The 15,292-nt window shown below is 40.3% G+C and overlaps 1 protein-coding gene across 5 annotated transcripts; it reads right to left on the reverse strand.

Annotated features, from left to right (window-relative positions):
* Positions 1–1,059: 1,059 nt before the first annotated feature.
* On the reverse strand, positions 1,060–15,291 carry trmt12 (tRNA methyltransferase 12 homolog). Of its 5 annotated transcripts, none has more exons than XM_033030446.1 (8): positions 15,246–15,291; positions 11,990–12,079; positions 11,056–11,224; positions 9,051–9,249; positions 8,184–8,334; positions 5,050–5,159; positions 3,821–3,978; positions 1,060–1,716 (listed from the first exon to the last, which is right to left on the reverse strand). In XM_033030446.1, the coding sequence occupies exons 2-8, from the start codon at positions 12,043–12,045 to the stop codon at positions 1,156–1,158; spliced, it is 1,404 nt and encodes a 467-aa protein (XP_032886337.1). In that variant the 5' UTR covers positions 12,046–12,079; positions 15,246–15,291; the 3' UTR covers positions 1,060–1,155. The 5 variants fall into 5 exon arrangements, with proteins under 5 accessions (XP_032886337.1, XP_032886335.1, XP_032886336.1 ...); XM_033030444.1 differs by having other exon boundaries at positions 15,160–15,285; XM_033030445.1 differs by having other exon boundaries at positions 15,118–15,285.
* Position 15,292: the final 1 nt, after the last annotated feature.

A 15,292-nucleotide genomic window follows, 5' to 3' on the forward strand; every position in this document is an offset into this window, starting at 1 on the left:
CTCGTTGGGGATCCCCGGAGAAGAGCTCTGATCGCTGGCCCGCGGCCTATAACATCCTGAAGCCGCGGCCTGTGGAGCTTATGGCCGTGGGCACGGCGTGGGCTTACCATCCGGAACCTGGGTTCCCTCGCCAGGGACAGCCAGAGAAGAACTCCGACCGCCGTCCTGCGGCCTACAACATCCTGAAGCCGCGGTCTCTGGTAGGAAAGTGCCGATTCGACCGTCCCAACGAGAGGGCCTGTACATCCGGCCGCCCTTAGCGGCGACTGTGGAGGTTTATGACCCCGACCATGGATGAGCAATGGAGGACTGACTGTACTTTGTGTCTTCCATCACAGTGAACAATGCTGTGGTGGATGTTTGTGTTAAATCTTATTGTGTGTTCTTTTTTGATTGTAACGCTGCTGGCAAATTAATTTCACTGCACTTAAATGTGCATGACGAATAAAACTGATTGATTGATTGATTGATTATTTCAGCGTGCTACTTACCTATCATGCTCAGTGCTACCATGACTTCATCTTTTTTCCCTGGACCAGTCCCTTTCACTTTTATGACATTTATGATGCCCAATAACCTATTCACTGGTTTCAACCAACCAATCTCTGAACAAATGTATACTGTATTACACTTCATATCACACAAGGATTGACTGAGGGTCCCTCACTTCTTCCTTGAACAGAGGCCCAACGTTTCCCTTCACCAATACACTCATTGTAAATATCCATCCATATTTAGAATTTAATATATATTTAATATATATTTCTTTCCTATCTATAATGCAGACTAAGCTCTTTGTTTGACACGTTATGAATGAAATTAACTTAAATTTTGGCTGATCTAGTTAAAGCTGAATTATAACAGCACCATCTGGTTGCCTCTTATCGAATCAGATGATGCAGTGTTATTGTAAATAGTGTCCAAGCCTGGAAACAGGCCCTTCGGCCCAACTTGCCCACACCGGCCAACATGTCTCAGCTACACTAGTCCCACCTGCCTGCATTGGACCAATGTTTAAGCCAACAATGTTCTGCTCCATGAGGTAATACAATTTGCAAGTTTGCTTTTAAAGATTGGCTACACCTTTAAACACTTTATTTAAGGATTTCAGATTTGCATCCTTCATGAAATATTATTTGTATGTGAAGAACCACATCAATTATTATCACATGGTCTACACTCCAAATCCAGTACCACATGGTCAATATACGGGGCATAAGATTTCACATACTCAATATGTAAAATATTTGTAGACCATGGCTTCTTATGGTGAGTTTCCAGTATATTCCTAATTCTTAATGCTGTCGATTCTGCCCAAACTTGCCATTCAGGATTAGTAACTCGCTTCTTTTCACAACAGGTCCCACAATTTGATTCAAATTGTGACTTATTGTCCTTCCATCTCAAATCAGGTGTGTTCTCTTCAATGGCAATGCTTTGTAATGCATATGTGCTTGCTGGAGATGTCATCTCAGAGTTGCTCCTAGCTAGTTCCATTTCTGTTAGATGCTGTTGTTGTTCCTTGCGAGAACGTGCATTGTTATTTTTCTTGTTGACAAGAGGATCTCTCTTCACAGGAAACAAGCTGACATTATTATGGATATGTAAAATCCCTCCTCTATCCTCTTTCAACAGTTTGCAAGCTACAGGCCATCCCTCTTCTGAATTTGGAATTAGACCTAAATTCACTCGGTCTGCCAGGTTCCGTAGAAGAAGCTGCAAAAGACAAAATGGATTATTAATAGAGTTATAAATTTAAATGTCAAACAACCCATTACTTACAAATTATACATCAAGGGTACATTATCACCAATAGGCTCTTATCTGTCTCTCAGTAGCAGACTTTCAATCCAAAGACAGTAACCAATGAACAGTTTTCCTAATGAAAATCAAATACAAAACTGCAGTTGCTGGAAATCTTAAATAAAAACAGAAAATGCTGGGAGCACTCAGGAAGTTAGACAGCATCTGTGGAAAGAGAAAAAGTTGCGGTTTTAGGTCAGAGGCCCCCCCATCAGAAAATGATACCTGTTACTGATTCTTAGACTACAAAAAGGGAAGGAAAAAAATATGTTGAAGATAATGTATATATCCTCTATTTGAATTATTTTGATCTCCCCTGTGGCCATAAAAATATTTTTAAGTTAACCGCCTAATTCTGTATCACTGCTGTGCTATATTTCTGCTAAACCATGGCTCTGGTAATTGTCTTCTGAACATGGGTGCAATTGCATATTGATGGATCAACATCCCCAACAGTTCATAACAATTTCTGCTGGCATGCACAACTGGAGGCTCTTGTGTGTGTATATTTGATGGCACCTTTACAGCCATGCATAGTCACTGGCACTCTCAAGTCCATATATGTGCAATAATCTAGGCACATGCACAGTTGGCGGTCACCCAGTCTGGACACTTATATGTAGTTTAGTTTAGTTTAGAGATAAAACGCAGAAACAGGCCCTTCGCCCCACTGAATCCGCACCAACCAGCGATCCCTGCACATTAACACTACCCTACACACACTGGGGACAATTTACACTCATACCAAGCCAATTTACCTACAAACCTGTACGTCTTTCGATTGTGGGAGGAAACCGAAGATCTCTGAGAAAACCCACACGGTCATGGGGAGAATGTACAAACTCCATACAGACAGCACCCGTAGCCGGGATCGAACCCGGATTGATGTTGATGGCATTCCTATATACCCATGTGCATGCAGGTGATTCAATCCACGTATAGCCTCATCTGCAGTTGATGGTACAAAGTTGAATCCCACTGTCTGAACATTTTGAATATTGCCACCAAATGCTAAGCTATTATGTTCTTCTTGTTCCAGAATGTTTGCTTAGTTTCTAGCAACCCTTATCATGTCCAATCCTAATCTGACACAGATACCACTGCACCTGTCTTAATGTTTCTCACTATTAAATTCACTTCCACTTCTCTTCCACGAATTCCAGCCTGGAAGAAGTTCTCCACTGCTTCCAACTCTCCCTTTTACTTTGTTCACCCTCGGTGGTTTCTCCTTCACCTACAGTCTTCAAGAAGGCGTTGACAAAAAAGCGCTGTACAACCACATCTATTTCTTAGAAAATCTCTCTAGGTTCAACTAGGTTCAACTCAACTCAAATTTCACCCTGCACAATTTGGAACCGCTCAGGATCTCAGGTATGTTAAATCTATCCTCCATTTCTGAAGGCACTTATTGCTCTCTAAGTTCTACACTTTATGCCATGTGTTGGCACATGCATGCTCTTGGCATCTCTCTGCAATAACTCCGATACACTTTATCTCAGTGTTGTCACGCTTTTCATATCTACTTTATGCTCTGTTGTATTTGGTGCTCAAACAGGGTTTTTGCCTTTCTGACGTTAAAGGTTGAAACTTCAACAGCTCTTGTATTATAATACTCCTCCTGATCTTTGTCTCCCTTTAAATTCAGTTCCCACCAGAGGCTCAGATTCAACTTCCACTTTGTCGATTATGTCCCCACCGTAATGAATTCTAACACTTCATCTACCACTTCCATGCCTAGCTATTTTGCTGGGACACTTTCTCTTGTCTCCAGAATTCCCAATCTAGCTCTTCCACAGACCTCTTGCATTCTCTTTTTGCTGCTAACTGGCAACAAATTGAAGGGATGGTTAGAACAAGGGAAATAAGTCTTGATAAATTATGTCATTTCAGACTGCAACTATATCTAAGAAGTAAGCTATTCCTCCAAATGTCCCTCCCTTCTGCGGATCAAATATTGAAAGCCATATTAGATTTAAATAGAATGCCATTAATAAGAAATGGTGGGATTTAAGAGTACCTGCTGGTTATCACCACTGTGAACCTTACAGCGATCTGATACTTTATTTAGTTCCAGGTTCTTCAATAGTGCATCAAGTGCATGTGGATTCCACTCACAGGCATGGACATATGCGGCGCCCGCGTGCACCAGAAATGGTAGTGCAAAATATCCAATTCCTACACAGATAGAACCAACGATATTATCATTATCTGTCACATTGGTAATCAACTAATTTCACTGAATTGTCAGTATGACAGGGCGGCCCGGTGGCACAGCGGTAGAGCTGCTGTATTACAGCGCCAGACCCAGGTTCGATCCTGACTATGGGTGCTGTCTGACTTTCTCCCCGTGACCTGCATAAACTTTCCTGGGTGCTCCGGTTTCCTCCCACATTCCAAAGACGTTAGGTTTGTAGGCTAATTGGCTTGGTAAAATTCTAAAATGTCCCTAATGCATAGGATAGTGTTAGTGTTTCTGGGGATCACTGATCGGTGTAGACTTGGAATTACATGTTATTTTAATACTAACAGTACAAACCACATTTGATACTCCCTTTATGAGTATACAAACATAGTAATAGTTTGCAATTGTTCTCCCCCCCCCCCCCCCCCCCCCCCCCCCTTATCTCCAAAGTGTTACATAACTGTGTACTTCAAGAATATGGCTGTAATGCACTTTAGGATGTGCTAAGAATGTGGGAGTCACGATATACTGTATATATTTTTCCATGACCTAATATTGGTGAGGCAGTTTGATCTTCAAAACAGAATCGTGAAAGGAACTAGTTTACATTGGCCCTTCTGTCAGTAGTTGTAACAGAAACCAAAATAAACAGAAGTGGATTGCCACTGTTGACAGTAAATGTCTCACATGGGTCAATTAAGATTTGTTTCGATTGCTGATTTGCAAGGGCCCAACTTCAGAATTTTTTTCCAAAGGAAACATGTAAAGATATGTCTAAGACAGCCTCACGCGTATTTTTGATCATGTTAAACTGCAATATCAATAGGCTAATTATAATACTATTCACGAGATTTCACACAGGGGTCTATTAAGGAGTTATGTAAATATAAATTAACTTTATCTAACCTCCTTCCCCCTCTCTCCCACGTCTTTTTGAATGACAAAGCAGACACAAAGAGGCGATTACCCTAAGCCAGGTTCTACAAGCAGTTCCATTTTATAACATCTATGCGTCATATGCCTGTGCAGTTCATTGTGGCTCAGCTGTTAATTCTAAATGTTACCTGCATACAGATCCACAACCACCTCCCCTCTGCAGTCAAAAGAGCTGACACGAAGCTTCTCTGTGATGTTCCCAGAGGAGAACATGCATTTGGTAATGTCAAATGTGTACCTATAAAGGCAAATTATTAGAGACACAGCTACATTAGTTTTGTGAATGTAATTATCATTCGAAGGAGGAACAACAATTTTAGAAAAAAATTTGAAAGCAATAAACTTTGCTAAATAGTGGCATGACATATTTAAATTCTAGGGGATTTACTCCTACAATCTGGATGTCTCTGTTTCATATTCACTAACCATACCATAATGCATAGATTACAACTGAGTGTTTCTGCAAATTGCAATTAAATACTTTTGTTTAAATTTGCAATGTAAGTATTTGCTGTGTGACAATCACTGGGTTCTGAGTTCAATTTACAGATACCTTGAAATTATTTATTAAATATTACTGATCCCCTTTATTTTATTTTATTCCAGTTATCGGATTAAACATATTTTAATTGTGGTACAAAAAGCTCTTATACATCCTCTGGAACATAAATGTCTCTTGCAACTAGTCAGAGAGAAGCAGATGTTTCCTTATAGCTGGCATTGGTAGCTCAACTACCATATTCAAAGCCAGATGATCTGGTCTCCAAATCTGAGGAAGGACATTATTGCCATAGAGGGAGTGCAGAGAAGGTTCACCAGACTGATTCCTGGGATGTCAGGACTGTCTTATGAAGAAAGACTGGATAGACTTGGTTTATACTCTCTAGAATTTAGGAGATTGAGAGGGGATCTTATAGAAACTTACATAATTCTTAAGGGGTTGGACAGGCTAGATGCAGGAAGATTGCTCCCGATGTTGGGGAAGTCCAGGACAAGGGGTCACAGCTTAAGGATAAGGGGGAAATCCTTTAAAACCGAGATGAGAAGAAATTTTTTCACACAGAGTGGTGAATCTCTGGAACTCCCTGCCACAGAGGGTAGTCGAGGCCAGTTCATTGGCTATATTTAAGAGGGAGTTAGATGTGGCCCTGGTGGCTAAGGGGATCAGAGGGTATGGAGAGAAGGCAGGTACGGGATACTGAGTTGGATGATCAGCCATGATCATATTGAATGGCGGTGCAGGCTCGAAGGGCCGAATGGCCTACTCCTGCACCTAATTTCTATGTTTCTATGTCTATGTTTCTATGTTATACCATGCTGTATGAAAGTGGCCATTATGCAATGTAATTTTATTTCTCAGTAACACACTGGGATGCTATGAGGACAGGAAAAGCATGTCTTATTTTTTTTTTCATAATTGCTGAAATAAATTATGCTATATTGTTAAGAATCATTACAACCTATGAACACAAGAAAAAGGAGTAGGCCAGATGACCTTCAAACCTAGTCCGCCATTCATCAGGACCATTGCTGATCTACTTCAATGCCATTTACCATTAACCTCACAAACCTTACTTCCTTAAACATTCCAAAGTCTATCGATCTGTTTTAAATGAACTCGATGACAAAAAAAAACCCTGACTTTTGAGGAAATTGATCATTAAGGATATGACAAGATTGGAGCTGGGAGTAAAAGTTCCTGTCACGTTTACTTACATTCAAAACTCAAGGGTTATTTACTGGGTCTACCTGGTGAGAAGATGAAACATAGATAACATCAGTGGAGATACAGGACACTGCCGAGGCTGGAATCTGGAGTAACAAACAATCTGCTGGAGGAACTTAGTGAGTCGAACAGCAGTTATGAATGGAAAGGAATGTTCGACATCTTGTGTTGAAATCTTGCATCAGGACTGAGATAAGCGAGAGGAGATAGTTAGTATAAGGAGTAGACAGGGACAGAAGTGAGAGGTGATTGGTGGACCAAGGAGGGGTGAAGGATCATGGACATAAGCAACCAGGTAGGGGAAGGGGAGGGGAGAGGGAGTGATAGGGGAGGAGTTGGGAAGGTGAGGTAGGTGCCTCATGGATGGACACATGTATTTACAAAAAAAAACATATTTGGCTAATGAATGTGCCTTACATCATCGGTGCTCAACAAGAGAGTGAAGTACATAATTTAACCACTCAGCTAATGGAAGTTTTGTACGCAAGTTGAAGCTCAGCCAATTAGAACAAATACATAATTCAGATTTCCAGCATCTGCATTTTAAAACAAAAATCGTCAATACAAAATTGCTGTTTGGCCAATTTGATTGCAGTAGCGTGTTCACATGTTGCAGTACTTGTAGTTTTGTTAAAAGATGCCTTTAACCCAGTATGTCAGAAAGAAGGTGAGCAAGGGAATTGCAGGTAAAGCATCAAAAGTATCAAGAAAAAACATCACTTTGGATGTGAAACTGCCAGATCTGGAGTACACCTTGTGGAGGCTTATGACATTACGACTTCAGTTGGAAGCACAGCAAATTTACAGAAGGCATTCAAAAACCGAGGAAGTTATGGACCCATTTTCTGAGCACAGCTGCTTGTTGAAGGGAGTTGTGCTCTATTGCACTTCCTGCTTTAGAGACATGTACTACAAGAAGATGAGATGGAGAAGACAGATAATCTCTGATCTGTTTTTCAAATAATCACAACCTGCCCCATCTTCCCACTAAGAATGAACCATAGCCTAGTTCATCCTTCCAGCTTTAGCTCCTTTTACTTAATAATCTACTGTTCATGAGTCAATTTTTGTGTTTATATTATTTTATCTCATTGTTTAATAAATTATTCTGTAATACCCTATATTTATCCTCAATTATTTGTTGATCATACGAGGCAAATAATGCTGTTGGTTATGCATCTTCATGTATAATGGTATAAATATCTACTTTAGATATTGGGAACACATTTTGAGTGAGTAAAGTATTAATGTTTGTAGAAACAAGGAACTGCAGATGTTAGTTTATAAAAACAAACACAAATTGCTGGAGCAACTCAGCGGGTCAGACAGATCTCTGAAGAACATGGATAGGTTACATTTCGGGCTGACTGTGTTGAGGGAGAAGAGAGCTGGAAGAGAGGAGGGGCAGGACACAGCCTGGTAAGTGACAGGTAGATACAGATGAGGAATCATCTTTACCCATAAACAATGTTGCATGCGTTTTCTTGGGTTGCTTGGGAGTTGGTTGTCATTTAAATATGTTTATTTTGCTCTCACCTGATGCCATTGTCAACGTGATGGACCCAAGCATCGTCTCCCAGTAGTAAAGTCACCCTTGGAGTACGAAAGCCATCCGCAGATATTCTGCCTTCCTTTGCAATGCGTCTTACGCCTACTGCGTTAGCAACCACGTGCCACACTTCTGGCTCTGCACAATTGGAACATGATAAAACCAGGACCATTTTAAGTTTGTATTTAAAATGAATAAACATTTCAGCTTATGATTTTCATATCGCTTCATTAATTTTGCCTCCCTGATTTTCAGACCAGTCTGTCATTGAATCACACAGCCCTTAGAAGAAGATAGATTAGGTGGTGACCCTTGAAAATGTACTGAACCTTATTACCTAGAATGGATGGCCCGTCTTATGCAGACAAATTGAATAAACTTGATGTGCATTTGCTGCATTTGAGAAGACTGAGAGGTGAGTTGATTGAAACCTGTGTGAAATTGAGGGGTCTTGAGAAGGTGGATCAAGAGAGGGTGTTTCTTCTTGTTGGAGAATCTAGACAGGATGTTTCATATAAAAAAATAGGGGTCACCCATTTGCTTACAGGAAAAGATCAAGGTAAGGATGTTCTATATCCTTGAATTTGCTTCCACAGATTGGATACCTACATGATTATTCATTCCTGACCTCCTGTGGAGTGTGGACATCATGCACATTTCTTCCTGAAGGAAAATTATATCAGCAGGTTCCAAGTTTGCATTCCAGTGGTCGATTCAAAATGGCTAATGTACATACTATCTGCAAATTTTATCTGGGGAATGTAGCCAAGAGGAAATATATTGAGTTCACAATAGAGTATGTGAAACATATGATTCCTATACTTATGCTACATAATTCAAGATTTAAATCTCACCCAAAGTTTTCCAGATTTCTGCCTGGAATGCACTTTCATTCAGAACAATCATGTCTCCATGCCTCTTCCACACTTGAGGTACATCATGACTGAGTTCTTCAGTCCAAAGAACACCACGGCATTTCAATAATGCACAGAGTTCTTCCCGCAGCCTTTGGTGGCACGATTTTACCAAAGCCTTCTTAGATGAAATTGGATTCTGAAATGTATATTCGTAAAACATTCAGGATTCAGTGTCTAAAAGCAGGCATGCATCAAAATTACAGAAAACCAACAAGTTCGAAATATGGTGCGTAAAGAAGTATGTAATGAAAAGATCAATTATTTATTGTAGTGTGCCTGTTTGCTGTTCTTCGGCCACATGTCAGAGTTTGGATCATCCTGATGAGAGGGCCTGTACATCGGGCCGTCCGCAGCGGCGACTGCGGAGGGTTTATGGCCCCAACCACAGGTGAACAAGGAGGAAGACTGACTGAACTTTGTTGCCTTCCACCACAGTGAAGATCTTATTGTATATTGTGTGTTCTTTTTACGTGTATCGCTGCTGGCAAATTCATTTCACTGCACCTTTGGGTGCATGTGACGAATAAAATTGACCTTGACACTTCAAGGTCTTCATTCATTTTAATTTTTGTTAATTAATACTCCATCATGCATTTGAAATAAATGGCACTCGCCACTGTGTCAGACATTATTTATTCCCTCTACTCATAATTTAGGCAACATTCTAGTTTCTCATTCATTTGCCTTAAATAAGGTAATGGGCTACTGAATAACTCAGTGAATCATGTGCAGTTGATATTGATCATATTCTCATCTGATATTCATACACACAATGGCTTCATCGTATGTTGTCGCATGCTGCAATCAGAAATTTCGAGTCCATCCAAAATGAGTAATTCCTGGACTTCATTGCTACTTCAGCTGATGTCAGACGAAAGAGCAAACATCATGATTAACCTGGTCTGTGAAGGTCAATAACAATTGTGTTCACCGTGCAGCTGAGCAAGTACAGATGAGACAAATACACAAAAGTACCATTCCTTATTGAGCTGAGTGTTGCAGGAAGGAACTGCAGATACTGGTTTAAACCGAAGGTAGACACAAAATGCTGGAGTAACTCAGCAAGACAGACAGCATCGTGTTGAGTTCTGTGGTCTTCCATCACAGAACAGGAGGTTCAGCTTTAGTCTGAAGAAGGGTTTCGGCCCGAAACATTGCCTATTTCCTTCGCTCCATAGATGCTGCTGCACCCGCTGAGTTTCTTCAGCATTTTTGTGTACCTTCGATTTTCCAGCATCTGCAGTTCCTTCTTAAACAGTTCAGCTTTACATCCTGGTTGTGCAGCAGTTAGTGCTGCTGCTGCATAGCTCCTGCATCCCGGGTTCAATCCTAACCTAGGATTCTGTCTATGTGGACTTTGTACGTTCTGACCATGGGTGACCATGTAAGGTTCCTCGGGATGCTCTGGTTTCCTCCTACACCCCAGACATGCAGGTTTGTAGGTAACTGACATCTGTATAAATATTGTCCCTAATGTGTAGGGAGTGGATGAGAAAGTGGGATAACAGAGTGTGAATAGATGATTGACAGTCGGCGTGAACTCAGTTTGAAGGATCTGATTCCATGCTGTATCTCTAAATTAAACGTGCTGGTAGACTAACTGGCTACTGTAAAATATCCCTAGTGTAACAGGAAAATTGGGGGTAGTTATTGGGCATGTGAGGGACAGTAGCTTGCAGGAAAATAGGCGTTGGAATGGGACTGATAGAAATACTCTGAGCAAGCATAGTCTCAATGGACCATGCATGTCATCAAAAAATACGAGAACACAAAATACCTTCCAAACATGAAACTCAGTGAAAGGTAGGTTTCTCTTCATTCTGAATGGTTCACATTCATGCAGTTAAATGGATAATTTGCAATTACTGTCTGATGATCAGATATTCTAGTCCTCGCCAAAAGCTTCTGTTAATGTGTGTCCCATCCACAAAAGAAATCTCACCTTCAACAATGTGAAAGTGCATGTACTTCCTGGAGCCACGGTGTCACACAGGTTGAGATGGTCGAGTTGGTTGAGTTTATTGCAAAGCACAGGCAATGCCACTGAGCCATCAGGTTGCTTCTGGAGACGGATGGTTGTGTCTAAGAAGCCATTCTTCTCCAAATACTCTCTGTGGGAAGAAATGAAATTCAAGGCGTAAATATCACTTTCTAATCAGTGATTAAGGAAGACTATATTTTCATGGTTCCTTTAAAATTAATTGACAGATCAACAGTATTTTGCAATTATTAAAACTTAATGGTTTTTTTGAATGTTTGATTACAGGCATGGTGTGAGAAGGGTGGATGGTTGCTGTAGTGGGGGTCATGGGATGAGATGAGTGTCTAAAGAGTAGAGTGAGTGAGTGGGCGGGGGGTGTTAGGAAATGGGAGAAGAATTGGAACTTTGGAGCGGGGGCATGGTAAAGAAAGAAGGAAGGGGAGTATTACTTCAAATTGGAGAATTCAATGTTCATACCTTTGGTTGTAAGGCACCCAAGTGAATAAATTAGTGCCACATGCCTATGTGAGAGGGAGGAGGGATGAAGAGAATTGGCAGGGTGGTCTTTTCTTGAAACAATGGAGCTAATGTCACTTTCAGTCTCGGTACTTTGTTCCTGTTACTCTAGTGTATTCATGACAGTAGCCAGAGTACTCATTCTCTCTTTTAAAAGAGCAATTATTATTATAATAATACTTAACCCTGGAAATCATAAAGTATTGGAAAAATAATAACCCAAATACATATTGTTGGATGTAAGATATTAGGCATTATTGAAAACATTTAAATATTTGTATCAACTGTGGAAATTACATGTAATAATGTCAAAGTAAAATATGCCTGTTTCTCTCTTGACAAAACATGATCAAACAAATAAAACTCTCCCACGATTCACCTGTATTGTTGCGCAAACTGGGCTTGAGTCACAATTGCATTTCTTTCAGTCTGCATTTTCAGTCTTCCATAACCGCGAGTCTTATATTACCTGAAAAAGCATTAGAATATACTAATTCATTATCCTTTCAAAAATATACTTTACTCTTAAATGGTGCCTTATATAGTATACAGTAAATTTGTTGATCACTTTTCACAGTAAAGGACATTGAATCACAACAGTTACATTACACTGGCGTGATACTTTTTCTTTTACTGAAGTTGCATGAGTGAAAAGTTCAAGGATTTCCAGACACACAGTGAGCAATGGTGGCAGATACTTAAACTGTAACCTGTCACAATGAACCTCAACCACAGCTGCAACAAAGTTCAGTGTGTTCCTCAGCGTGTAATCCTTGATCTCCACATGTAATCCTGGACCTTGGAATGTGCTTGTTTGCAGTAGTCTAGTACGAAGAGTTCCTTGGCACTGGAAGACCAGCTTTGGCACATACGGGAGGTTTCTTTCACTGAACCGATAATCTTCCTACAGCTATTAATAAATTGCCTCAATGTATTACTCGTAACACCCCTATGAGGCTATGGACATGTGAATTGCTGCTGATTGAATTGATGCACAAGAAAGATCAATGTTTCTTTTAGAGTCTTACAGCGTGGAAACAGGCCCTTAGGCCCAAGTTGACCACACCGGTCTACATGTCCCATCTACACTCGTCCCACCTGGCTGCATTTGGCCCATATCCCTCTAAACCTGTCCTATCCATGTACCGGTCTAAATGTCTCTTAAACCTTGCAATGGAATCTGCCTCAACTACCTCCACCAGCAGTTTGCTCCATACACTTACCACCCATTGTGTGAAAAAGTTACCCCTCAGGTTCTTTTTTCACTAATGTACAATCCAGAAGAAGATAGATAACCATTTCATCCCCTTGCAAAGTGTTTTGATGGAATTTATGATGGAATTGTGAATCTGGATGTGGGTAAAGGATCTCACAGAGAGCCCTTGCACAATAGCTGAAAAGAAAGGGTTTGGAACCTGATTGAAACTTCTGTGGACGAGGCATTCTTCAAAGCCTTGAGGACGTTAATGCCAGATTATTGCCCGATGGACCTTGTGGTCAAAGGTGTTCTTCTGCACAAACTTTTCTGAACAAGTGCAGCAGTCCAACTAAATGGAACAATTTGCAGCAATGTCTTTAAGGTAATTCTTAGAAACACCAAAAACAGATGGAATTCAGCACAGTGATGTTTTGCCTTTATATTCCCGGGGTCAATGCACACAGGCTGATGCAACCGCACCTGCAGGTTTCCAACCGCATTGGATATAATTGTCCCCCTTTAGATATTATCTTCAATGCATCAAGTGGCAATAATTAGTTTGGAGATACATTTACAAAGAGGCACTGATACTCTCACTCAATAATTTGTTTTGTAGTGAACCATAATATAATAAATCCCAACAAACAAAACAGCCTTGATTCCAGTTATTATTATGGCTAGGTAACCATTTATACAGAAATAGTTAAACACAGTCAAACACTGTGTGCAATACACATGCAAAAATGTCATTATAAATGCAGGAAGAGTAATGTCAACCATTAGTTAAAATTGTACTTTCAACAATTGTTTCGTTTGGGATAAAGCACAATGAAGATTACTGCATTTGTTTCTTGAATATATTAGTTCATGTGTAATCCAAGAGTCAAGTCAAGAGTGTTTTATTGTCACATCGAACAATGAAATTCTTACTAGTGCTGCAGCACAACAATATGTAAACATAGTACACTGTAAACAATAGAGATGGCTAATAATTTCAAGCTCAATGCAAGAGCATTTAGGGCAATGTGCAGTGGGACTCAGACTCTGGCCATGGAAGAAGAATCTGGCATGGTACCCCTTCACATCAGCAGGTAGGAAGGATGATGTGGTTCTACTTTTACATTAAGCAATCTGAACTGCATGTTGCATAAAAGGGGAATTTCAACAGTGTTTGCAATGGGCAACGTTTTCACCACCTTTCCTGAAGGTGTACCATCAAATGGTCAAAGTAGACAATTTATATTGAGTAGATTGGCTGTTGATTAATAGCACATTAAAGCTACTGAGGAAAAAACACATGACAAGGTGGTCACAATTGCTGCATAAAAATGGTCCATCACACGCCAATGCATTTAGTTCTAGGCTGCAACATTTATTATTATCCAGAGGCGGTACCCAGATCCATACATTGAATACCAACCAACATCAGGCTGTTTTTCATGGATTTGGAAGTCAATGCCTGATTTCTACTGAAAGGAGGTGACTGTGGATGAATGTGTATTAACTCAAAAGATCTTCATGACAACCTTCTTCAGACTTAAGAAACAGGATGGTACTCACTTTCTGTCTGAGATATTTAAACATAAAGCATCAATGTACATAATAATTGCTATTATAAAAAAAAATAGCCGTAGTATAGTAAAGGACACAAAGTCCCAGAGTAACTCAGCAGATCAGGCAGCATCTAAGGAGAATATTTCGGGTGACGTTTCGGATTGAGACCCTTCTTCAGCCTCTAGTTTCTAGCCTAAATATAGTGTTGTGTAATGGCATAATTATACCAAAGACCTGGCACAGAAACAATAGACCGATGACCTCCTTCTGGTACTATAAAATTCCATAATTACTTGATCACTACTACTAGGATTTATTATTGTGGCTAAACTTTAAAAATAGTTAAAAACGACAAAATAAAACTGCAGATGCCAGAAATCTAACCTGACACTGCAACCTTATTCTTCCCTCCGCAGATGTCACTTAACGTGCTGGGTATTTGTAGCACCTACAGTTTTTATTTTTTAAATAACTAAATGAATTTGCTGTTCTTTAAGATACCTTAGGCTCTTCCTTGGTCAAAGGTTTAAATTGTATTTGTGAAGGTGAGGAAGATGGTCAATGTCTGGACATGTACTCCTACTCAGTCAAAATCTCGCACTTTCTTGTCATGAGAATCACGAGGCTAAGTTTAAGTAATAAATCAAACATGAAGATATTGAACAACCAGAACTATACGCGCTGAGTTTCTCCAGCATTTTCCAGCATCTGCAGTTCCTTCTTAAACACTTCGTCCACAAACCCCAATCCCTGACCTGGTCTAGTCTACATCTGGTAGCAAGCATCCCAAACTGTACTTAGCGTTGCGCGTCCCAGGCTTGAAGTTTTCTTCAGCACCTTTAGATAATCTTCAATCGGTTGTTTTAATAAAACTACTACTGATCTCAGGTGGACCCGCGTACGGTGCCCAGTCGCTCGCTGCCCGGAACG

The sequence above is a fragment of the Amblyraja radiata genome, chromosome 12, assembly GCF_010909765.2.
Source record: "Amblyraja radiata isolate CabotCenter1 chromosome 12, sAmbRad1.1.pri, whole genome shotgun sequence".
NCBI classification, from domain to species: domain Eukaryota; kingdom Metazoa; phylum Chordata; class Chondrichthyes; order Rajiformes; family Rajidae; genus Amblyraja; species Amblyraja radiata.

What these genes read in the sequence shown, in the direction of transcription:
- trmt12 (XM_033030446.1), bottom strand. Translation starts at nt 12,045, where the DNA reads ATGCAGACTGAAAGAAATGCAATTGTGACTCAAGCCCAGTTTGCGCAA. An exon ending in CAGTTTGCGCAACAATACAG is followed by an intron (nt 11,225 to 11,989) that starts GTGAATCGTGGG and finishes TTCTTCCCACAG; the next exon opens with AGAGTATTTGGAGAAGAATG. An exon ending in GGTTGTGGATCTGTATGCAG is followed by an intron (nt 3,979 to 5,049) that starts GTAACATTTAGA and finishes CTATCTGTGTAG; the next exon opens with GAATTGGATATTTTGCACTA.